Below are 27437 nucleotides of genomic sequence, written 5' to 3'. Positions count from 1 at the left end.
CAACATATTAAACACTTTAGTAATAGTAAGGAGGCAACAAAGACAGAGAAAATCTGAAGTGATGAATCCATTAAGCAATGAATGTCCTATGGGTTGGGATAGATCTGGGTGAAGAGGCTAAGCTTAGAGGGGAACAGAAACATCTCCCTGAACAAGAAATAAAGGAAAAAACATAAATAAGTGAAGTATAAAGGAAGAAAAAAACTTGGAAAACTACTGTTTTCTGGTGAAATAAATATCTTCATTTGTATTTTCATACCTAAGAGTTTCACAATGTTAGGGTTGTCAAATTCTGCCATGAGGGCTGCCTCCCTCTGAAAGTCTGCTTGCATATCTGCTGAGGCTTCTTCTTTGAGCATCTTTACTGCCACCATTGTAAAAGGTTCGTAGGGAAGTAAGCCCGGAGCCCTGAGAGGTAAATTTATTGAAAAAAACCAAAAAACAAAAGATCAGGAACATCATACATACACACCTGCAGTATATTTACCCACATTTATGCACATCCCTCCATCATGTAGCCTTTCCCAGAGCCTTTTTCAAATGGAGATGACATATTTTAAACTACTTGACTCCAATTAATAAAAATCACTGGTGTTATTTTCAGCTATTTCAAACAGGTTTTAAAAAGTACATTATTTATAAATTACGGAAATTCTAAAGTGCACAAACCCAATGGGATTATCATTGTCATTATAACCTCTTACATTTTTGGGCAAAACCTAAATTCATTGAAGGCAGGGATCATGACTTAACCATCTTTATATCCCTCAATGAGCCTAGAGTGATGCCTTGAAAATTTTGGTTTCCAGTAAGTGTGTGAGATTTTCTTTATACTGTAACCTCTATGAGGCCAAAGAGGCAGTAGGGAGTAAAACCAAGTCCACATTCTCTGGACCAGCTGTGTGTCTGTGGAGCTGCATCCATGCAGAGAGGGTATTTTATTCCAATTCACACAAAGGCAATAAATAGGCTAGTGTTGGCTCTAATACATGTGCCTTTTTTGAGATCATTATTTTCTAAATTTTTGCATTTTTTTTCTATTTTGTTGTCATAAACATCTACTTAATATCTCACACTAAATCAATGTAATACATTATAATAAAAATATGTGACAAATTTTTTTCTGAAAAGGAAATATGGATGAATTATTACTAATTTCTCATAATTTGAACACTATATAAAGGAAGATACATTTATATCTACTATAAATTACTTATAAATGCACTAAAATATATTCTCTCCATATGTACTCCTATTTTCCAGCAAAGGTGAAATTATTTGGATTCAAAGTTTGCAATACAGATAAGATTAATAATGCAAATAATTAACTAATTTGATAATGACTATTATACATAGTAGGTATATACATAGGTTAATGGTCTGGCAAATTTTCAGACATAACATATTTTGGGGGAGAATATTTTTTCCCATAGGTAACTTTACCTTGCTTGAAAGACCCTCCCAAATGCTCCCTCTCCAATATCTCTCACATATTCAATGTTATTCCTTGGATACTCCAGGCTGAGCAATTTGGGATTCAGAAGGAGCGGCATCCTCTGGTACATGGGGTTGGGGTGAAGTCTGTCTAGCAAGAGCTCAGAAGGCAGTGTGGTGAGGGTTACTGCTGCCGATTCCCTGCAGGCAAGATAGGCAAGATCAATAATGAGCTTAGCACAAAATAAGATCTTTGTATTCAGGCTTAGATTCTAAGAGATATGACATGTAGGAGTAAATAAGACAAATTATACTAAGGCAGCCAAAGATCCCTCAGTTTGAGAGCAAAGCTATGGATGCATTAAGAGACTGGCAGTGTTATATATATTCCATGTGCCATCCCTGATTCCAATATTAAATATATAGGTTTTGAAATATTACTGCATGTGATTAGCTTAAACTAGAATCTCACCTTTTCTTAGTTTTCCATTGTTTTCTTCTTCGGCAGCAATAAAGCGTACTTATGGTAAGAAGCACAAATATGGCAAAGCTGGACATGATGGAGATTATTACAGTCATGGAGTATGTCGGTGAGACAGAGAAGGACGAAGAGGAGGAGGAAGGCAAATTTGGAATGTCCACACTTGGCTTTGAAGAAGTCATTGGTGGGAATGCTGTAAGTAAACAATAATTCCCTTATTCATTCTCAAACCTTTAAGCAACCCGTTAAACTGAATTTAATGTTACGAATATGTTTATATATCAGGTTCTCCTGGTTATATATCTATAAATTTCAATTGTAAGAATCCAGTAATGTCCAGTCAGTAAATCCGTAATTTTAGATAACTCGAAAATTTGTCATATGTTTATGACTTGACAATAATCACAAACATTATTAAATAAAATATTTTCATGTAGTTAACCTTGAGGTCAGGACTGTCTAGAGCTGAGCTTTTATATACTGTCAGTTTACATACAGAATAAAAATCATGGAAGACGATGCATAATGAACATATTAGGACACAAATAAGCAGAAATTAATTCACCTAAAAACAGAACTCCTGTCAAACGCCAATTTAAAAGGCCAATGCATATAAAAATAAGTAAAATCTGCATTACTGCTGGAAACCAAGAGATGCCAAAGTTGTACCATTTTGTAGAGTACAAAGTCCACTGTATATGTAAAAAACAACCTTATTCATTATATTTTAAATCCTCTTAACAGATTGAGTAAAGACAAAAACAGGAATATAGAGTATTTTAATATAGTCAACAAGGATGTTTTAATAGCAGAGAATGAACTTTGTACCCTAAAAAGGACTAGGTCTTCTTTTTAAAATATTTGTGAATCCTGGCACATATGATTTTATGTCAAGCCACAAAGATAAATTTCAATAAATGTCAAAAGCAGAAATTATGCAGATCTACTCATTGGTCAAAATGCAATTAATAATAGATTAAATCAAATATAAAATGACATCTTTAATAAATCAATAACTTTTTGATTAAAAAGTAAGAGTAGTCATTGTTACAAATTAGAAAAAAAAACTTCCTAATAGTGTGTATGAGATTTATCCAAAGTTGTGCTCAATGATAAAGTCATAGTGTGATCTTCTTTCATTTGCTAAAAAAGAATGAAAGTAAATGAGCAGAACATTTAACTCAAGACTTTGGACAAGAAACAATAACTACAGAAAACAAAAGAAAATAGATAATAAAGTAACAGCCATATACAAGCAGAAATTAATAAGTTAGAATACACATAACACAAATGATAAAATTAACAGATAGAACAATTATTGGTTTTATAAATTATAAGTATTTATAAAGTAGTCTAGTCAGTGTAATTTTAATTTTAAAAAGTTTGAAAAAGCACAAACAGAAAATTAGAAATGATAGAGGAGTTATTACGACAGATTCAAAAGTCAATAAAAACAATATATAGTTATGCAATTACATTTTTTACATTTTAAGGAAAATAATAGGAACATATTAATTACCAAATTTGAAGAATTAGAAAATATGAATATAGCCACAAGCAGGAAATTCATTTAAAAGTCATTGTCAAATTATAAACACATTCTTTCAGTCTTAAAAGGGATACAATGTCCATATTTTATAGTATGTTCCAGTAACAGAAAAATCATATTCTTTTAGAACAATGTTAGCACAAAAAGAAAAATGCATACATAAATTATATAACACAGTTTTAGAAAATCCTAAATGAAATAGCAATTGACTGCAATTTAGTCAGAGAAAAATGATTTACTATAAGAGACTATATTAAAATAAACATTACAAAGTCAAAAGAAAACCTCTATTGAAGCAGATGCCCAAAGTCTTGAATAGGACACTTGTAAAACCAGGTTACAATGGGCGCCCATGTATGACTTAGTCTAGGAGAGTGCCCTGAGTAACTGTAAATAGTTAAGCAAGTGAAAACCTTTTTTCAGCAGATGCCTAAAGCCTCTTAAAAGAAGACACTTGGAAAAGCAGAGGTTACAAGCAGTGCTTATGTATGTCTTCTAAGTTTAGGAGTATACACAGTGATTATGTCCTAAGCATCAATGGCTAAACAAGTGATTTTGAAGCCTGTAGAGACCAAGCTTGGTCAGCGCTGTGACAGGTACCTGGAATTGAAAGAACATCAGCACAGCCATGAAACATTAGTGCAGGACCAATGACACCATGCCTCAACAAGCACCACCACAGTGGTGGACTTAATAGACTTCCCAGGTTTGTCTCTGACTAGCTCGAAAGCTGTGCAGATTCTTTGGACTGAGTCATCCAAGATGGGTGGGGAGGAGGACTTAAAGAGCTGTGCCTCCTGCTAATAATAAAGTAGGAGCAATTATTAAAACACAGGGAGAAATGACTATTTTTGTATTTGTATTTTTTTTTTTTTTATTGAGTTGGAGTCTCACTGGGTCGCCCAGACTGAAGTGCAGTGGTCGCTCCCGGCCACCGCAGCCTCGCCTGCTGGGCTCCAGCGATCCTTCCACCTCAGCCTTCCGAGTAGCCGGAATTACAGGCATGCGCTACCACACCCGGCTGATTTTTTGATTTATTGTAGAGATGCGGTCTCGCTGCCCAGGTGGGTCTCGAACCCGCGGGCTCAGGTAATCCACTCACCTCAATCTCCCAAAGGCACAGGATTACAGGCTGAGCCACCGAGCCCGGCTTGTATTTGGATTTTAAAGAGCAGCTCATGTCATATATAATATGTGAGAGAATATAATGTAATTTGTAAAGCTGATCGTGTCACCTCATTAGTAAACATAAGGGTATTTTTTCTCAAAAATATCAGAAAATAGAGTTTAATTATGTGTTTAAAGAAAAATTCATGATAATTTAGTAAGTTTTATTTTTAAAATGTTAGAGGTGGCACAGTTTGAACAAGAATTTTGCTTTATAGGTTTAAATATTTCTTTCATTCAGGATAGTTTAGTTTTGTTATTCCTTATTTATTACTTCAGATCTATTTGATCTGGTCTTCCCAAGAACTGCATCAAATAATCTCTTTGGATCCAAATGATCAGTTTGAGCCTTCATTATTTTTCCTTTTGTCTTTTTTCTTCTCTAATCAATTTAGTATCTTCATCTTCTTCCTTTGAAAACCAGAGGAGTTTATTCACTCATTCATCAATAGATTAATGTGTTAATTAAACCAATATTGATTGTTAGATATCAAGGCAACTGTGGTGAGATTATATCATTAGACATGGAAAAAGCTTTCGGTAAAATCCAGCACCTCTTCTTGATAAAAACCCTCAAACATCTAGGCATAGATGGAATATACCTCAAAATACTAAGAGCCATCTACAAGAAACCCACAGCCAACATATTGCTAAACAGACAGAAATTGGAGCCATTTCCCCTAGAAACTAGAATGAGACAAGGATGGCTACTCTCACCCCTCCTGTTCAACATAGTATTGGAAGTCCTAGCTAGAGCAATCAGACAAGAGGAGGAGATAAGGGGTATCCAAATAGGAAAAGAGGAAGCTATCCCTTTTTGAAGACGACATGATTCATACCTTGAAAACCCAAGAGATTCTCTCAAAAACCTCTTTGCACTGATAAAAAAAACTTTGGCAAAGTCTCAGGGTATAAAACTAATGTGCAAAAGACAGTCACATTTGTATACACCAAAAATAAACAAACAGAAGAAACCCAAACAAAAAGCACAATCCTATTCACAATAGGAACCAAAAAAAAAAAAAAAAAAAGGAAAGAAAGAAAGAAAAAGAAAGAAAAAAGGAAAAAAGAAATATCTGGGCACCTTCCTAACCAGAGAAGTGAAAGACATTTACAACAAAAACTACAAAACACTGCTCAAAGAAATCAAAGATGACACAAACAAATGGAAAAATATTCCATGCTCATGGATTGGAAGAATGAACATTGTTAAGATTCTGTCCTACCCAAGACAATCTACAGATTTAACACAATATCCATTAAATTACCAGCAGCGTTCTTCTCAGACCTGGAAACGACAATACAGAAATTCATATGGAAACATAAATGACCATAAATAGACAAAAAAATCCTCAGGGGAGAAAAAAAAACTGGGAAGTATCACACTCTCAGACTTTAAACTTTATTATAAAGCTACAATAATCAAAACAGCCTGGTATTGGTACAAGAACAGGCATATAGATCATTGGAACAGGGTAGAGATTCTGGAAGCAAAACCTCATTTCTCAGTCAACTCATCTTCGACAAAGCCTTCACCATTAACCACTGAGAAGAGGAGAACCTATTGAGTAAATGGAGCTGGGAAAACTGGCTGACCACATGCAGAAAATTAAAACAAGACCCTTCTATTCCCAAACACACAAACCAACTACAATGGATCAAAGACCTAAATGTAAAACCTCAAACTATAAGAACCTTAGAGAATGCAGAAGGCACCCTTGTGAAAATTGGAACTGGCAACCAATTCCTGATTCAAACCCCAACTGCCCACGTCATAAGAGATAAGATACACGAGAGGTACCTCATCAAACTGACAAGTTTCTGCAACGCCAAAGAAACCATTAAGAGTGGGGAGACAGCCCACAGAGTGGGAAAAAATATTTGTCAACTATATATCTGACAAAGGCCTAACATCTAGGATCTGCAAGGAACACAAATATGCCAAAAAGAAAAAAAACAAACAGCCCCATTACAAAGTGGGCAAAAGACATGAATAGATACTTCTCAAAAGAAGACATATGAGCAACCAACAGATACATGAAAAAAATCCTCAGCTTCACTAGTCATCAAAGAAATGCAAATTAAAACCACACCGAGATACCATCTAACTCTAGTCAGGATGACCATCATCAATAACTCAAAAAACAACAGATGCTGGAGACAATGAGGTGAAAAGGGACACTTCTACACTGTCGGTGGGAGTGTAAACTAGTACAACCTCTGTGGAAAACTGTGGGGATTCCTAAAAGATCTAAAAATCAACCTTCCATACGACCCTGCAATCCCTCTACTGGGAATATACCCAGAGGAACTCAAATCACTCTGTGAAAAAGATACCTACATATGCATGTTTATTGTGGCATTATTCACAATAGCAAAAACATAGAACCAACTGTGCTGCCCATTGAAAGAGGACTGGATAAAAAATGTATATATACATGATGGAATATTATACAGTCACAAAGAAGGACAAAATTATGAACTTTGCAGCAACTTGGATGGACTTAGAGTCTATAATACTGAATGATATATCACAGAAACATATAACTGAGAACCACATGTTGTCCCTCGTAAGTGGACCTTGAACAATTATTATAATACAATAAGAAAGGGATTGGCAATAATGGAAAACTGTCAGGGGAAGGGGGAAACATCTCATCAACAAGGGTACCTGAATAATGAACATTTGTATACCTAATCCCAGATCATACTCCATGTCTTAAAATATATATATATCTATTTATTTATTTTTCTTTTATTTGTTTTATTTTAAAGATGTGGGGTACAATTCGGGGTTAGGTATACAAATGTTCATTATGCAGGTACCCTTGTTGATGAGGTGGGCCCCTCCCTTCCCCAGGCAGATTTCCACTACTGCCAATCTCGCTTCCCTGCTCCTTTCCTGGCAGTTTCCCGCTACTGCCAATCCTTTTTTTATAGTATTATGATAATTGTTCAAGGTCTGCTTATGAGTGAGAACATGTGATAATCAGTCCTTTATTTCTGTGAAATATAACTCAGTATTATAGTCTCTAAGTCCACCCAGGTTGCTGTGAAATTCATGATTTTGTTCTTTATGGCTGTGTAATATTCCATCGTGCACATGTACCACATTTAAAAAATCCAGTCCTCTCTTGATAGGCAGCACAGGAGGTTCCATGTTCTTGCTACTGTGAACAATGCTGTGATAAACACAGCATGCAGGTATCTTTTTTATAGAGTGATTTGAGTTCTTCTCGGTATATTCCCAGTGGGGATTGCAGGGTCATATGGAAGGTTGATTTCTAGATCTTTTAGGAATCACCACACTGTTTTCCATAGAGGCTGTACTAGTTTACACTCCCACCAACGTCGTAGAAGTGTTCCCTTTTCCCTGCATCCTTTCCTGCATCTGTTGTTTTTTGAGTTATTGATGATGGCCATCCTGACTGGAGTTATGTGGTATCTCAATGCGGTTTTAATTTATATTTCTCTGATGATTAGTGAGACTGAATGTTTTTTCATGTGTCTGTTGGCTGCTCCTATGTCTTCTTTTGAGAAGTGTCTATTCATATCCTTTGCCCGCGTTTTAATGGGGCTGTTTTGTTTTTTCTTTTCTTTGTGTTCCCTGTAGATCCTAGATGTTAGGCCTTTGTCAGACACACAGTTGGCAAATATTTTTTCCCACTCTGTGGGCTGTCTTCCTGCTCTCTTGATGGTTTCTCTGGCTTTGCAGAAGCTTGTCAGTTTGATGAGGTCCCACTTGTCTATCTTATCTCTTATGGTATGGGTACTTGGGGTTTTGATTAGGAATTGTTTGCCAGTTCCAATTTCCATAAGGGCGTCTTCCACATTTTCTAAGACTCTTATAATTTGAGGTTTTATGTTTAGGTCTTTGATCCACTTAGAGTTGATTTTTGTGTATGGTGATAGGTAAAGGTCTTGTTTTAATCTTCTGCATGTGGTCAGCCAGTTTTCCCATCACCACTTACTGAGTAGGTTTTCCTCTCCCCCAGTCTTTGCTGTTGAAGGCTTTGATGACAATGAGTTGGTTGAGAAATTGAGGTTTTGCTTCTGGAATCTCTATTCTGTTCCATTGGTCTATATGCCTGTTCTTGTACCAATACCAGACTGTTTTGTTTATTGTCACTTTATAATAGATTTTAAAGTCTGGGAGTGTGATACCTCCTGCTCTGTTTTTGGTGTGTTTTTTTTTTTTTTTTTTTTTGCTGAGGATTGTTTTGGCTATTTGTGGTCATTTATGTTTCTGTATGAATTCCTGTATTATCATTTCCAGGTCTGAGAAGAATGCTACTGGCAATTTAATGGATATTGCATTAAATATGTAGATTGCCTTGGGTACGATGGATATCTTAACAATGTTTATTCTTCCACTCCATGAGCATGGAATATTTTTCCATTTGTTTGTGTCATCTTTGATTTCTTTGAGCACTGATACCCAAACCAGGTAAACACACAGCAAAAAAGAAAATTACAGGCCAATATCCTTGATGAACATAGATGCTGAAATTCTCAACAAGATCTTAGCAAATCAGATTCAACAACACATTTCAAAAGTCATCTACCATGACCAAGTAGGCTTCATCCCCAGGATGCAGGGCTGGTTCAGCATTTGTAAGACCACAACATAATTAAATACATCAACAGATATAAAAACAAAAATCACATGATTATATCATTAGATGGGGAAAAAAACTTTTGATAAAATCCAGCACCCCTTCTTGATAAAAACCCTCGAACATCTAGGCATAGATGGAACATACCTCAAAATAGTAAGAGCCATCTATAAGAAACCCACAGCTATCATACTACTAAACAGAGAAAAATTGGAATCATTTCCCCTGAAAACTGGAACAAGACAAGGATGCCCACTCTCACACCTTCTTTTCAACATAATTTTAGAAGTTCTAGCTAGAGCAATATGATAAGAGAAGGAGATCAGCAGTATCCAGATAGGAAAAGAGTAAGTCAAGCTATCTGTCTTTGCAGACGACATGATTCTATACCTTGAAACCCCAAGAGAATCTGTCAAAAACCTCCTTGCACTGATAAAGGACTTTGGCAAAATCTCAGGGTATAAAATCAATGTGCAAAAGACAGTCACATTTCTGTACACCACCAACAAACAAACACCAGAAGCCCAAATAAAGAGCACAATCCCATTCACAATAGCTAGGAAAAAAAAATCAAATACCTTGGCATCTCCCTAACCAGAAACGTGAAAGATCTTTACAATGAAAACTACAAAAAAAATTTTAAAGAAAGAATACTATGGTGTACATGACAAGTCTTTGCTTATCATGGGAAAGAAATTAGTAGACAGATAATTACAACAAAATGTGTGAAATGTTATAAGAATAGTAAGAACAGGATGCTCGTGAGCATCTGGGGCAGCACCAACTCATGTTTAGGCATCCCGGGCAGGTTCTCTAGAGTGAGCAAATTTAAGTTAGATATAAATGGTGAGTAGACAATAGCCAATTGAAGGTTGCTATGACCTGAGTATTTGTGCCCTCTCCTATTTGTATGCTGAAATGAATGAGGGTGGATCCTCATGAATGGAATTAATGCCCTTATAAAAGAGGCTCGAGAAAGCTCCCTTGCCCCTACTTCCATGTGAGGACACAATGAGAAGATAGCTATGTCTATGAGGAATTAGACCCTCACCAGACACCAGATTTGCTGGCACCTTGATCCGATCTTAGACTTCCCTGCCTCCAGAACTATGAGAAATAAATTTCTACTGTTTATAAGCCACCCAATCTGTGGTACTTTGTTATAGAAGCTTGAACAGACTAAGAAAAAGGTGTGTGTGTGTGTGTGTGTGTGTGTGTGTGTGTGTGTGTGTGTGTGTACATGTGCACATGTGTGGGTGTTGGAGGAATTAAGGGAGTGGAGTGGAACAAAGTGGAGAGATGTTATTCTGCAAAGAAGGAATGGCATATAATAAGGTCTGAACTATGCGGTTGTTATGTCTTCCTAAAAGTATACCTAAAAGTTGCATTTTGAGCTGTGTAGTATCTACAGATAAGACTATAGATATAAGATTTAGGTCATAAAAGTCCTTGCATGCCAAGTTAAGTCATTTAGACTTTGCCCTGCAGCACATGGAGAGAATCATGAATGGGGTAGGGAGTTGTAAGCAGTAGAGTAGCATGATCATTTTGCATTTGAAAGATCTGGCTACAACCTAACTTTCATGGTATAAATATTCCCATCGTGGCTGAGTTCAAGTTATCAACATGAACTCCTAAACACAGAAGTGGAAGAGATGTTCAGCAGCATACCATTATACAGGATATTCACTACAGATACCAGAGATGAAAAGAAAATCTAAAAGCTTTTATCTAGATAAAAAGAACAAATTACTTATAGGAAAAAATAAACAGACTCACATCAGACTATTTATTTCCAAAAATAGAACATAGAAAGAGTAAAATAACATCTATATCTATATCTATATGTAGAGTTTTGTCTACTTCTCAAAATGAGATTCAATAGGGAGAGTCTACAAGGAGGAACCTAATAGTATTAGGGAAGTTAATGAAGAAGATTAGAACATTCTGAGGATCTCACTGGCAATTCTAAAAGTCTTCTGAGATGGGGAGAAATGAAGAGAGAAACAAAGAGATTCCAGGTAAATTTAAGTACAAGGAAAGAAGGATTACCATTTTTAGTACTAGAAATTTAAAGTTAAAACACTCAAGTAAAAACAAGAGTTACTCTTTTTACATTGGTAAAAGACTTAAGAACATGGCCTCATCACAATAAAATGATGGTTGCATTATAATTCTGATCAGATCATGTTCTGTGCATTATGTTTAATTTTTGACATTCCTCAAACTCATGTACAGTCAATGAAAAGTAAACACAGAGGTGAGGATTTTGAAAGTTAGTTCACAGAAGAAAAAGTTGAAAATTGGAGATGTAATGTGAAGAGGAGAAGGCGACATACAGCACCTGTCATCAAATATTGTAAGGGTTGCCCTGTAGAAGATGGAGCAAAGGAGTAGAGAAAGATCAATCGTTGAAACTATAGAGAACCAGAATTTAGTTCTACATATCTAAATTATTCTAGTACTTAATGTATTCTCAGTAGAATGAAGGGATGAATTCAAGAAGGAAAAGGGAATATCTTTGTCAGATGCTCTAGGAGAGATTCTTTCATTGTAGGAGAGTTTGGATTAAATAGCTGCTAATGTCACTTCCTACTTGAATTTTCTTTTTTTTTAAGTTTTTACTTATTTATGCATTTAAAAAAATTTTAAACATTTTAATGAATTTTCTTTTTTAATATTAAAAAATCAACTTTATGACTAGATACAAGGGCACAGGACATACAATGCATTGCTTAGGAATCTACAGTTGATTCAAAGAACAGAACATGATAAAGCAATAACATTAAAGTAATGCTATTCATCAGGTGATGATATGTATTGGCCTAAGGCTGGGCACAGACTCCATTCCTTCTCTCTCTGGGGTTGCGTAGAGTGTACCACCTCAAATAAGAAACTGGCTGTGTGTGTTGTCAAATAAGAATGCTCAGAACCAGGGAGAGGTTCTGGTTCTTTCGGTTTTTTATTTTATTTTATTTTATTTGAAAGATGTGGGGTGTATACCAACTTGAATTTTCTATGAACTTTTAACTTTAACTTTAACATCATCACAAAAATTAGCCAACCATCATTTCAGCATATAGTCATCTAAATGCTGACAAAAAGTCAAATCATCACATTCCCTGGGTGATTTAAAATTGTGAGCAACAATTTTAAATTTTTCTTGGAAAATACAATTATTTTTAATGAATATGTCATTTATTTTCATGTGTGATGGTTTTGTTATTGTTATGTTTAAATTAATTAATAAATGTTTTTTTCCTCTTTATTTTATTATAAAGATGTGGGGTACAAGTCAAGATTAGGTACATAAGTGGTCTACGTACAGGTGAAGTTTGGGCCTCCCACTGTGCCTCACCTCCCTTGGTTTAGGATCAGGTACCCTTAGTGATGTATGTTCCTCCTCCCTTTTCAGTGTCTTGCTATTGCCAATCCCTCTCTTGTAGTAAGTATCATGATAAATGAATGGTACCCACTTATGAGTGAGAACATGTGGTATTCAGTTCTTTGTTTTTGTAACACTAATTTCATTTTACTTAGGGAGCATAACTTTCAGACATTACCTAGAGCCTGTTCAGATGAAATGATCAGTTTATGACATGTAAAGCTCATTTTCTTATATATATCAAAAATGTTATAAAGCTGTGTTTTTTAAAGACTGAGCTGTGCTCCTGGAACAGCAGAGCATTTTGTTATTGCAGCACTAGTGATTTATCAGACCATGTGAAAAAAAGGCGAACAATAACAAAACTTTGCCCACCAAGAAGTCAAAACATTTGCATGTAAAGTAAGGCAGTCACTCATCCAATTGATTGTCTCCATAATACATTATATTCAGATATTTGTAAACCCATATCTCATCATCTAAAGACACGTGAATGTCCTTTGTCCTCATTAGCAAAGTAATGCAGTGCCAAGCAATGTAGTTTTTACAATTGTCATAATTTTTAAAGTGGGGGAAATGTTTGGCAATACATAGGTATAAAAGAAATGACTGTTTAACCAAGCTGGTTGGTAAGGTTATGCTATTTTACATAGATATCAACAAATACTACTATAGTGACAATCATTCACAAAGCACACAACTAAACAATTTGCCAAGGAAACAACAAATATAACCTATAAATATGTTTGGTGATCAGAAACCTGAGAAAAATAACTCTTGGCTATTATTTTTGTTGCATAAAAATGAAATAAATGCCATTAAAAGTCATTACAATTATGCTGACTGTAACTCAGTTTTTGTTACCTATTTTGAATAAAATGGTATCAACCCATAAAAAAAAAGGTTGGGATGTTAGTTGTTGTGGCTAGTTTGTATTAATCAAAATTCCCTTATTAAAAGGCAGAACTGTGGATGCTTTTGTGTGTGTGTGTAATTTAAGATTAAATCAGCACCTTCCACATGGTAAACTCTCAATGAATGCTTGAATGGACAAATGAGTAAACAATTGACGGATAACAAAGATCACAGTTGTCAGTTAAAAGTCCAATTAAAGTAAACATTGCTTATATAACCAATAATCAAAATATTTCCTTTTTATTCCTTAAATTGGCAATAACAATTTGACAGGCTACCAGAATAATGGATTCTAGGGTCTACATAACAGCTCTTGTTTAATAACCCTAAGTAATTCAACTGGGACCAATAGCATTCTTTCTTTTAATACTTTAAGTCTTAGTCCTTTAAGCAAAAAAGTAAAATTAAGTTTTGGCACCTAACCAAGTGCAGAGAGGATCAGGCCTGGAATATGTGTTACAGAATATGTCTTACAACAGTGAAACCAGAGAAAGTTAATTGATGTGAAAAACTTTCTAATTTCATTCTGAGGACTTAAGCATTCTGATAGGTTAAAACATACAAGTTAGTTTGTACAACATCTCTTTTCAAGCAATTTTCTTGAATTATTTCCTGGAGATTTTGTGATGACCTTTTAAAAACCATTTGATATGAACCTAAAAAACTTAGACAGGAAATTAGCTGTCTTAACGGACACCTATCTTCCAAAAGTAGGATCTGTTGTTACAAATAAAGATCATGAATCAGCTCAATGAAGAAATAAATGTTTGTCTTCATCTATAAATAATTAGATAACACAAAATCATGCAAGCAAAATTAAAAGGTAACATACTTTGGGCTTATTTTTATAGATATAGAAGGAATAAAACAGGCTAACAACCTTGAGGTTGGAGATAGTACCTGTATACTTCACCAGATATGGTACTCTCCATGGCCTATTCGAAGCTGTAAACTGAAACCTCTCATGATCTTCCTTCATGTTCTACCCTGAATGAATATGGTGAGAAGCCTTTGAGAGGAGCCGCACATTCTGTTCCAGACATCAGGAAGTATGAGTGTAAACACACATGCATGAATCCAATTACATACACATAAGGTATCAAGGGCAAAAACAAAATTACTTACTTGTTAGGTTTTCTTTTTTATAATCTGAAGGGGAAAGGATAAAAATTTGTTTTAAGTGAGCATCCAGATATCTCACATATTCTGTGAGAGTGCTAAGAAATGCAAGTTCTCTTTCAGCTTTTTAATATACAACTGGAAGACATTCTTTTCATTCGAATGTGAAAGAACTAGTTCTTTGAAATTAAACCAGCTGTTAGGGATAACAACATAGTTCCTTTCAAACAAAATTCATTAAAGCAGCATGCAGCAATTCAGTTTTGTTTTGTGGGATCAGCATTTTTCAAGCATGTGGCTTATTTTAGCATGCTTAAAAATTTGCTTCATTGGCTAAGAAAAAGGATTTATTCCTTTATTCTATTCTTCTGACAAAACACGAGATGTTCTTAGACATTTTTCTGCATATTCCAGAAAGTATCACAAGCTTTCATAAGATTCCCTATGAAAGAAAGAGCTCAAGTCATAGTTAAAAGTTCTCTTTAATTTATTTTAGAACAAATTAAATAAATCCTTACACTAACCATGCAATTAGGATAGCATTAGGATTCTGCTATTAGGTGTCTAAGTAAGGCAGAATTAAAAAAAAAATTAGAAGTGCCTAGAAATATTAGAAGCTTTAAATTCACATCTTAAGTTTCTTCAAAATAGTAAATTTCTCTTAACCTCCAAAGTCATGGGAGAACTCTTTGTTACCTAAATATGGCAGTCTGGTGCAGGCCATGGGGTCCCAGTGCATGCTGGGAAGCTTGCTGCATTCTGTCATGGAAAGCAGATGCATCCCAGATCTGTAGAGTCCTCTGTGGGTGTTTTCTTCCATTGCCAGCCATTCTTTTGCACAGAAGAGCTCCTTTACTGCCAAACAATATTCTCTAAAATATTGTATGAAGAACAAAATTTGATGAATCATGACATGTTAAAGCCAAATTCTGTATTTTCAAAACATCATCATTGTACACTGTTATTATAAAAGCATTTTTGAAAGGACTTTTGTAATGTACATAATGTGGAACTTTATGAAATACAGTATGTTATCCTGTGAGGTAAAATGCTATCTTATTTTATTTTTAAAATATAATGGATGCTACTGGGGAAAGGAATTCTCAAATTTAAAAGATACTAGTTTGAAAATTTCTGATACGTCTTCTCTCAACTTCATATTAAAATAACCACAAAGTTACAGATATAACTTTAAAAGTACACATATTAAAAGTCGTGGATGATTATCAATCAGTTTCTAGCCTGGGAATTTTTCTGTGATCTTGGGGCTGATGGGAAAGCCTTGAAGGACACAGTCTATGCCTTCGTATGCTTTGTTTTCAGAAACAGAATGGCACCACCTCTCTGGCAGTTTATAGGAGGGCATGTGGGTCCTTACCCACCCTTACTTTAAAGCACAGAGTCCTGCCCAATTACACTTTCATCTGAGAAAACCAAAGTGATCTCTGTTTGAATATGAAGCTGTTGTCTTCATCTGTATGTTGTGTTATAATTGAAGTGGATGAAGAAAGACTAGTTGGAGTGGTTGGAATTTCATGGATTAATATTTGTTTTAGCCTGATAGAAAATAAGACACACTACATAGGCAAAAACTGGTTAATTCCAAATTAAGGTATTTGGGGTTAATAATAAGATAATTAAAGAAATTAAAGATAATAATATGTAGATGTCCCTTATTCAATATCTGAAGGATTCAGAAAGAAGGAAACTGTGCATGTGTATGCATACATATGTGTGTGTGTGTGTACATATACATACATATATATAGGAATATATGCCACTATGGTTTCATTTTTTTAATACTCATGGCTACATTCCTATTTCTCTAACTTGCCAATATGGGTTAATTGAGCATGCACAGAATGAAAAGCTGTGAATATGAATGTGATGGAATACAATGAGGGAATAATGAGAATCAAAGTGGAATGTAGAATTCTTGGTATATCTGCAAGAGAAGGGAGTATAATGGAGCTTTCAAAGCTTCTGGGAGGGTGAAGAATCTGAGAAAAGTGCTGCTTGGCTTGATACCACCCTTGGGTTGCACAAACACATTTTTTTGCATTCAAGACAGCAGAGTTAAACTGTGCAAACATCAATATTAAAAAAATAAATTTAAAATAAAAAATTACATGATCCACATTAGGTAGAAGAAGGAAAAACCGGAGAAAATTATTATTATTATTATTATTATTATTATTGTGGGAATCTCACTGTTGGCCAGGCTGGAGTGCAGTGGCACAATCATGGCTCACTGCAGCCTCAACCTCCCACACTCAGGTGATCCTTCCACCTCAGCCTCTCAAGTAGTTGGGACTTCAGGCGTTTGCCACCACACCTGGCTAATGTTTTAAATTTTTATAGAGACAAGGTCTCACAGTGGTGTCTAGGCTGGTCTCAAACTCCTGAGCTCAAGCAATCCTCCTGCCTTGGCCTCCCAAAGTACTGGAATTAAAGAAGTGAGCCTCTATGTCTGGACGTTTTAAAATTCTAAGTGAAGAACACATTAGGAATGGTTTTTGGATTGCTTTGTTTTTATTGCCATGCATTAATTATACCCTCTATAACAGAGTTTTTCACAAGGAAAAAATCAGACTGAAATGAAAAGACAGACTGAAAAATAGGCTAATTTGAACATGGGAATAGGGAAAATAAAAACCACAAAAAAGTAAAATTAACATTAAAAATCTTCACTGAACATAGAAAAGTGACACTGCAAGAAATGAACAAATGTTCAATTTGCACTGAATATTCAACTGAATGCAAAAAGAAAGAACCTAACTGGATGCAGAAAGAAAGACCCAACAGAAGCAAATAATGGGTAAAATAACTGATAAGAAAGAGAATGTAAGAAATCTGAAGTACAAATAATGCTGTTCTCAAAAAGAGAACCAAAACACCTGAAAAATAGAAAATAATCAAAGATGTACTATAAGAAAAGATTTTTAAGATTAAAAGCACATGTTTAAATTATTTTTATATTATTTGTATGACATGAAATAAAGTAATGAAGATATCCATCTCCAAATGAATTTTACACATTTGAATCTCAAGAATTAAAGAAATAATCTTCCTACCAATTGGCAGGAGGAAAATATTCCTTACAAAGGAACAAAATTTAGGATTGCTTTCTGTTTCCTCTTCATTAATACACAGCCAAAAAAAAAGAGTATATATAAGAAGAACTTGTTAATACAAGTCTTAAATACCTAGTCAAAAACACATCTGTAAGATTACAAGATAAAATATACATGTAATCTAGAAATCATCTACTTCAGCTGAATGAGAGATGGATGAACAAAAAAAGGAATCAAAATTGAAAATTTAAGAAAAAGAAAGATTTTATATTTAATGAATGAAATGAACATCAAGGGTAAGTAACACAGGTCCTTTAAGTATTTATTTATACATCATTATGAAATTAAATATAAATGCTAAAAATAATTTTCCTAAAATTGAGCATATGAAAGTAAAAATGTAACAGAATAATACTAATCTGGCTTATAATTCCAAATAAAGTTTCAAAGAACAAGTGTGGAAGATTCAGTACAATTATGCTAACTCAATTAGGCCTATCCTGAACTCCCTATTTTTAAAACAACTTCCTCTTTTACCCTTGGTTTTTCTGGTCTTTCAAAAGATATAACAAAAATAAGATAAAATGAAGACCAAACTCACCAGTTATTAAAAATAAGTTCTATTTTAGTTTCATTTTTATTGGTGCAAAAAGCAGAAGTTGTCAGTACTGCAAGAAAACATTCATGGAGAAGCAATTATTGTGAAAATGTTTAATGCATCATTTGGACTATTGCATCAAATAGACAAAGCTCACTCAAGAGCAAAAAGGATTGGACATTTTAACTATTGATGATACTAATATTTACATAATATATATGAATTTTGTGCCTAGAGAGATGAGATTAAGTTTTTTTATGTCTGTTTTATACAATTACCAATTATATATCAGAGAAAAGAAAACCCCTATAAAATATGAAAATATTTATAGTTTCTTATCTCAATGGGTATAAAATGTCTCATATAAGGATCTTTAAAAATAGAAAAAATTTTCTAATTATCTAAATAATAATTGAAATTAGAACAAAGTACACTACAGATGATTTGTAGATTTAGTGAGTGATGAACTATACTATCCTAATAAATTTAAAATCTCAATGAAAGATTTTTTTTTCTGAAAAAAGGTAAATTATCTTCAGTCTTAAAAGAACATCTGTGTTTCATGCATGTAAACTGATCTGGGACATAAATGCTAGAAAGTTACTCAATAAATGTATTCTGTAGTGTTAGAGTAGGCAGGTTAGAGTTGGCAGGTTAGAGTAGTAATAGAATAGTAGGAGGGTGTAGGAAAATTCAGGAACCTGTAGAAACTCTTGCAAAAACTGTCTTAATTTCAGGGCTGCTAGAAGATTTAAAAAACCTGTTAAAATAATTCTTCCCAACATGTCTGCAGCCTACTCAGGATATTGGTGGTTGTGAGCCTACCACCAGACAGGGCACAGGTGGGGAATTCAGCTGGGTATGCACATAAATAGCCAAGTTGTCTTTCTTTAACCTTTGTCTTTGTTATATGTTTATTAGTATACTAAATGATCCTCTAGCACCATGATCATTCCAATACCACCCATTTATAATAATAAATTGGGTGGAGCCTCAGTTCCAGGAATTCCTCAAACATCTTAGAAAAATCCACACCTTTAATATAATATCCCGTCTCTTCATTATTGTAGCTCACAAAACCCAGAAGCCAAAAATCTCGGACCACACTTCCTTGTGTCCACCTCCACTCTGCCCTAAAGCATGTGCACTATTCTATCTTCCTCTTAATAAAATTGCTAACGGCCTTGCTATGTTCAACTTGCTCTAAAATTCTTTTCTGTGGTAAAGTCAAGAGCCTGGCATGGAGCACAGGTAACAGACACAAAATCCCAGTAACAGTAGTAGCATACAAAGATAAAATTTAATTTTTTTTATTGTGACATCTCACTCACATACTTTCTTCATCTCTTCTATTTCCCCCCTTACCCTTTGTCATATATGTATATTTTACAGTCTGTGAGATTTTTGGTCTGGATTTGAGTTCACTGCCTATTTTATAATATGTACAAAATCACTGTGCAGCCTGTTGGTTTATGAAATGTTAGAGGATGGGATTATCTGGCAAGAATAATGTCCTGACATATATGCTAAAAGGACCAACGAAATTTTAATGGACCAAAGAGAAACATTATATATTGCTTGTGATTTTTGAAACCCATGTGCATGTTTGAACGAAGTTAAATGCGTTATTTATTCGTTTTTATTTTTAAAAAATTTTTATTTTTATTTAAATATTTTTGTACTTTTAAATATGTGGGGTACAATTCAGGGTTAGGTATGCAAATGTTCATTATGCAAGAACCCTTGTTGACGAGGTGTGTCCCTCCCTCTCCTGGCAGTTTCCCACTGCTGCCAATCCCTTTCTTATAGTATCACGATAGTTGTTCAAGGTCTGCTTATGAGTGAGAACATGTGATATTTGGTTCTTTGTTTCTGTGATAGATCACTCAGTATTATAGTCTCTAAGTCCATCCAAGTTGCTGCAAAGTTCATAATTTTGCCCTTCTTTATGGCTGCCTAATATTCCATTGTGTATACATACCACATTTTTTAAATCCAGTCCTCTTTTTGTCCCATCTTTTTGCTATTGTAAATAATGCTGCAATAAACATATGTGTGCAGGTATCTTTTTCATAGAGTGATTTGAGCTCTTCTGGGTATGTTTCCAGTAGGGGGCTTGTGGGGTCGTATGGGAGGCCAATTTTTAGATCTTTTAGGAATTGCCACACTATTTTCCACAGAGGCTGTACTAGTTTACACTCCCACCAACAGTGTAGAAGTGTCCCCTTTTCCCCACATCCTCTCTAGCATCTGTTTTTTGAGTTATTGATGATGGCCATCCTGACTGGAGTTATGTGGTATCTCAGTGTGGTTTTAAATTGCATTTTTTTAATGAGTAGTGAGGCTAAGTCTTTTTTCATGTATCTGTTGACTGCTCACATGTCTTCTTTTGAGAAGTGTCTATTCATATCTTTTGCCCACTTTGTAATGGGGCTGTTTGTTTTTTTCTTTTCAGCATGTTTGAGTTCCCTGTAGAACCTAGATGTTAGGCCTTTGTCAGATATGCAGTTGGCAAATACTTTTTTCTAGTCTGTGGGCTGTCTCCCTGCTCTCTCAGTGGTTTCTTTGGCTTTGCAGAAGCTTGTCAGTTTGATGAGGTCCCACTTGTCTATCTTATCACTTGCGGCATGGGCACTTGGGGTTTTGATCAGGAATTGGTTGCCAGTTCTAATTTCTATAAGAGTGTCTTCTGCATAAAACTTACTTTTAATTCTAGTAAAAATGTCCTAAACTTCAACTAAGAAAGATGAGATTCTAAGTAAGAAAGAAGTCTATCATTATTATATGGGGGGGGGGACCCCCCGAAACATTATTTGTTTATTAAAAATTGTGTACTCCTGCATGTTTAAACTTCAGTTACCTTCAAAGAACTCTCTATTTGATGCAGTACACCTGTCGAGACACTTTTCACTACTCAAAACAGTTTCTGAACTCAATTGTGAAGCCCTTTAGTGATTCTGCTGTTTTTTGTTCCATCTCTTCCATATTGGCAAAATAATTCTTTTTAGAACTTTTTTCATCTGGAGAAACAAAAAAAGTCACTTGGGGTGAGATCAGGTGAATAGAGAGGTAGGGCACATGGCTCATGTCGTTTTTGGTCAAAAATTGCTGAACACTCAGTGCGGTGTTGGTAGGTGTGTTGTCACAGGAAGAACTAGTCACCTGTTTGCCACAACTAGTGATGTTTCTTCCACAAATCATGATGCAACCTCCTCAAAACTTCCAGATAAAAACTTTCATTGATCATTTTATCCAGAAGAACAAAGTCCAAGTGCACAACCCTCTCACACCAAAGAAACAAATGATATTGTTTTCACATTTGACTTTGCTTGTCATGCTTTTCTGCGTCGTGGGGAAGTGGCAATTTTTCACTGGATAGATTGCTGTTTGGATTCAGGGTTGTAACTGTAGCACCAAGATTCATCTCCAGTTATCACTTTGGGAAAAAAAATTGGGTTCGGCCTCCAACTCTTTCTTCAAAGCACAGCACACAACCAAGCTATTGTCTCTTTGTTCAGGCATGAGCAAGCAAGGCACACATTTTGCTGAAACTCATTTCATGCCTAAATTTTCAGATAAACTTCACTGACAGGAACTGCATGACCTTCCAGTCAACTCCACAAGTTCATCAGTAATCTGATGGAGGTCTTCCAAGATGTCTTGATGAATTCTTATGACATTTTCTTCAGTTCGGCTGCTCGAAGGATGCCCAGAATGAGGTTGATCGTTAATTGACATTTTACTTCATTTAAAATGGGAAAATCATTCATAAAGTTGTGTATTACTCAGAGTAGCATCTTTATAAGCTGTCTGTAGCATAACTGTTTCTGCCACATTTTTCCCCAGCAGAAAAAATTTCACTGCCACATGTTGTTCATGTAAATCACACATCATAAAATGGACAAATGCATTGAAGAGAATCTCCAAAAAAAAAAAAAAATTCACTGAAGTCAAACACAGCCTCTCACAACAAGCTAGCTGGACAACTGATGCTAATGGGTTCCTAGAACACTTATCTAGTGAGGGAAGCCTGTTTTACAAGGAGCCTGCCCTCCACCAAAAGATAATTCTGGGGGTTTTCAGGTCCCCCCTCATAGACTGCCTTATTTCTGACAGAGAAGCCATAAGACTGCCAACCAAAAATTGAATGGAACTCTGTAAAGTGGTTGATGCATGTAAGTATAACAAAATACAATGGTTTTATTGCTAGTAATATACTAGTAATAACTTGTTAACAAATAAAATGGAAAAAATACCCCATCTGTTGACAAGGATTAATGACTTATGATTTAAGAGATTTGATTCCTCTCAATAATGAGGTATAATATCAAGCAAAATTGGAATAAGCTAAGAATTGTAGGAATATAGTCTTTGTTCCTTTGTGTCTAAAGCTAGTATCTGACTTTTTTTGTTCTTTCTGTTAGTGAGTGAGTAATCTTGAGTGGCCTAACATTTTTATGACTTTCCTTTTGATACTGCAGTTGTTCATATGAATTGCTCCACAATTCTTAGGCAGTGTCAGGAGAAGCCTGTCCCTAGCTCTTCCCTCGGATGGCTCTATTTCCACCCCAGTCACCAGAGTTGCTGGGGTAATAAAAAGCAATAATAAAGCAGCAATAAAAGACAACAAAAATTAATATCAAAGACATTATATTTGTATATATTACATAACACATTATATATTATATAATATATATTGTATATATTTATATAAACAAAATATTGTATAATTCCATGAGTTTAAGATTCATGAACAAACAAAACTAATCTATGGTCAGAGAAATAAGAACAGCAGATACCTTTGGAAATAATGGAGAATTGATTAGAAATTAATATAAAGGAACTAACTGGGTGGTGAAAACAGTCTATGTCTAGATTGGAGCAGTGGTTACATAGCTGTATACCTTTGTCAAAACTCTGAACTACATGCTTAAAAGAAATGCAGTTTATTGTGTATAAGTTATACTTCTATCAACTAAATGCTACAATAAAAGAATATGACATTTAAAAAATATATTTAAATGATCCCCCAAATTATATAGCTTAACTCCAAAATTTCTAAGGAAATTAGTAACATTTTTATTAAAATAAGGAACAAGGGAAGTAACTGCATGCCTACGGTTGTGAACATTCTAACCTAGTGTGACAACTATGTCATAATTAGCACTCCTGTAACAATAGCAATGACCATAAAACACACACCGAGAAATAAACTTAATAAAAAAGAAACACATATGATAGAAATCACCAAACTTTACTAGCAGGAATAAAAATAAGATCTGAATAAAGGAATGGAATACTATACTCCTGACTGGGAATACTCAATAATATAAACATAGTTATTTGCCCTAAATTAACTATATGAATGTAATATAATTCTGATCAAGTTCCAAATGGAATTTACATGTTAACATTGATAAAACTTTTCTAAATTTAATATTTAAAAATAATTTGGGGATAGATCTCTTTTCATGTAATATAAACGAAGTCACATGGATTTTATAATCAGAAAACCATGACTATCACAAAAAAGAAACATTTCTAAGCAAAGTATTATTCCTCTCAAGCATCTGTCCATAGTGTTGAGTTAATTTGTCTGCGTGTCACTGTAAATATGAATATTCCAGTGGCCACCACAAATTTTATTAGCAGTGCTAAGGGCAGAACTAGTAGAATCTATTGTCACTTTCTTTTGCTGGTTACATTTTCTATATATGATATACATGGTACTTTCTAGTTAAAGAATTACCATTGTTGATTAAACAGTTTTGGAGGATTTATGTAGAAGTGCAAGAAAAAGAAGTCTAAACTAAAGGAATAGCAATCAACAGAGGCACTATTTTTTCAAATAACTGCAAGGACAGTTGAAACAGAGTCAGAACAAATACCACTTCCTGTCACTTATTCTTCCTAATTTCTTCTTGGCAATAGCTTTAGTTTTTCTCTCCCCTTTCCCCTTCCTATTCCCTCAATGTTGAAAACCCTAGAAATTTTAGATGGCATGCCTGATCGCAATACAATCTTCTTAGGTGAAGAAACAAATTATATTACTGTTACTATCTCTAAACCCTCAAAACTTGCAGTAAAAATTGAGGAATAGAGCATTTTATTCTAATTAACTTACTGTATAAGTTCATATACTAGAGTGATCTTAAAATTATTTTAATATTTAAATAGTTTGTGGTTTTACCAAAATTGAAGTGGAAATGTGCTGTGTTGATAGTTTTCATGTGTTTTCTTCAAAAGAAAATTTAGGAAAACTGTCATCTATTCTGTTTCTTATATATTCCATGGGTGTGATTTATCCTTTAATCTTGTCAAGTCTATAGTGTGAATGAGGAAACTAAAGTTTAGCCAGGATCACATACATCTAGAATGCAGAACTAACAGTATTGGAACTTTGTTCTATTTGACTCAAAAGGTAGATTAATTTCTGTCTTTTCTACATAAGAAGTAATTAAAGGTGAAGATAATTCTATTAAACATAAACTTATGAATTTCAATGTTGAAAGAGTATGAGAGTTTTAAAGAACCATCTGTTTGTAGCCTAATTCCCTCACCCACATGAGGCAAGAATATCAGAACTTAGAATACAGGATAGAATGTATTTACTTTAAAATAATATTATTAAATGCTCATTATAATCTTATTTATTGATAAATAGTCCTGAAACACTTGAAATATAATCTTTACTTTCTCTGTTTTGTCTTACTAATGAGGTTTGTGATAGTATAGAATTTTTATTTGATAGAAAGCAGGGACATTTATGAATATGACAATAATGTGAATAATAACAAGAATAATAGAATAGTATACCACCTACAACATTTTCTAGAAGGTCTGAGTCCTTGTATTTTGGCTATCATCAGTAGTTTATATGGTACAAATCTTGTCTGATTAATTACCTCCTGTTTTGGATGAAAAGCCATCTTTTGCCTTTAGTATTTCACATGTTAGGTTCCTGTTTTGAAAACTCTTTATTTTTGCAGACAGAAAAATGGAATGTTCCTATTGACTCATTTTTGAATTTTTACCTGCAAATGGGAGTAGGAGTAGGTACTACCCCAGGGCTGCATTCCTGGAAGATGTAGTTACACAGCAAAGCCTCAGCAGCTGGCCGGCAGAGTGAGCTCACTGCCTTCAGTTCATTCCAGGCGGTGTGGACCAGTAGCTCTTGGGCCTCCTCAGGGTCCTCATAGGAGGTGTTGAAAAAAACAAGAGTATCTTTTGTCAGGACTGCATTGCACACCTCGCCTCTATACTGGGCGCAGTAGCCTTTGTTATCCTTCTGTGGTTTACTGAAAAAAGCAACAAAAAATATTCCCAATCACATGATATTTCTTGGCATTTATTAAGCTTTTTTTTTTTTTTTTGGTTTCCACATCTGCATCACAGAAACAGGAGAAAATTGTACTAGCAAATTGGTTGAAATGCTCCATCTGAATATTGTCTTCGTTTCCAGCTGCAATTATATCATCTCTAGCTACTCTAGAGGGCTATTATGAAGATCAAATGTGACAATGGATGTGAAAAGATTTGGGAGATAACAAGGACTGAATAGATTTGGACACAGTATTTTTATTATTTAAATTATGAATACAATCCAACTACTCTTAGGTAAGTTGCCTCACATGCTTCATGCAAATAAGTTGGTAATTTTTTCAGAAATACATCTGAAAAACATATTCATCATGATGGTTAATAAATAACTGAGCATGATGATAATTCCTGTGATCCAAAAAACGTGCAGCTTTATGAACATAGTTTTTTATGTGTTATGATAGTTAAGGACCTGAATTCTGTAGAACATATACACCTTTGCAACATCTTCCATACTCGGGTTCTCTCACTCACACATCTTTCCAGAATTCCATGAAAGAAAAAAAAAATCATGTAGGAAGGAGAAAGCATGCAATGTGGCTTCCAGAAGAGCTAAATACTACCTTCAGCTTTGCCATTTTCTATTGCATGTCTTGGGGAAAGTCATCTCGTCACTCAGTGCCCCAATGCTCCACTCAGTAGAGTGATATAAATAATCATTCTGAATTCAGATTATTGTGTGTTAATGAATAATATATGTCAAAACAAGTCCTGTAAATTCTATAATGTGAGTACAAAAATAAAGTTAAAAGCTTATCTGCTTATCTGCTATAACAACTGAAAATAATTGGAAGAAAGGAAAATGCTGCTGGTAATCTCTTCAACCATCCACTTTTCTCCTTAATGCAATGCTGGGAACTATAATAATAACTCACATACTCACCTGACAAACATGTATTGAGTACTTACTATGTGCAGGCACCGTGATGTTCTCAATATATACTTATGCCTTTCATCACATCTATATTGTTAACAATGACAAAAACTCTTAAGTTGTTGTTGTTGGGGCTCAGCAAATGATACCACAAAGAGAAGGTCTAAGAGGTAGCTTGGGAAACAAAGTCTCCCTGACCTTCTGCTCTTCTCCTGACTCTCATTCTCCCCCAGGCTAGCCATATAAACTAGAATCCCTCTTCTCCAAGGCAGGCAATAGACGCCAGAACTCCTTTTCTTCAAAACCAGCCATAAAGCCTAAAAATATTACTCTATCCTCCCCCCTCTGCTTTTTTGTGTAACAACTGGACATAAAGAAATAAAGACACTCATTTCATTTCAGAGAAGTTCTACCTCACCCCCAGGATGAAAGAATGCTGCACAGAGAGGACAAGAAAAATCAAAACAGACATGCTTTGCTGAATTTCTCCATGCTATTAGCATTAGATCAGGAGTGCCCAACCTTTTGGCTTCCCTGTGCCACACTGAATAAAGAGAAATTGTCTTGGGCTGCACATAAATTATATAATATAGTTAGGGTATAGACATAATAAAAATTCTTTTTTGTTATAAAGTTTAGAAAAACGAGAGCAATACAAAACTAGTGACCTTGTTTTGATAAAACCAATCTATCAGTGTCTGGTTCAATGGAAGTGGTTGCAATTCTTAGTGAGTTCTCAAGGTGCTCATCAGAAACATTTGTTTGAATTTTGCTCTGTGTGTTTCATAATTGAAAACAGTTGCTCACAAATGTATGTGCTGCCAAAAAGCGTTGCCATGAATAAA

General features: G+C 34.7%; 1 protein-coding gene across 1 annotated transcript in view; it reads right to left on the bottom strand.

The window, feature by feature from the left end:
• Positions 1-259: 259 nt before the first annotated feature.
• Positions 260-27437, bottom strand: part of MUSK (muscle associated receptor tyrosine kinase) — a gene marked incomplete at its 3' end in the record, with an annotated part of 130272 nt that continues 103094 nt past the window's right edge. Inside the window, exons 10-15 of the mRNA XM_008054188.1 lie at positions 25373-25636; positions 15363-15538; positions 14673-14696; positions 1907-2108; positions 1444-1635; positions 260-408 (exon numbers count right to left, since the gene is read on the bottom strand). Of these exons, the coding sequence (XP_008052379.1) occupies positions 260-408; positions 1444-1635; positions 1907-2108; positions 14673-14696; positions 15363-15538; positions 25373-25636 (1007 nt within the window). The remainder of the gene's footprint in view (positions 409-1443; positions 1636-1906; positions 2109-14672; positions 14697-15362; positions 15539-25372; positions 25637-27437) is intronic.

This window comes from Carlito syrichta, unplaced genomic scaffold, assembly GCF_000164805.1.
Source record: "Carlito syrichta isolate Samal-C Ts95f unplaced genomic scaffold, Tarsius_syrichta-2.0.1 Scaffold289196, whole genome shotgun sequence".
NCBI lineage: Eukaryota > Metazoa > Chordata > Mammalia > Primates > Tarsiidae > Carlito > Carlito syrichta.
This window is presented reverse-complemented; position numbering and strand designations above follow the sequence as displayed.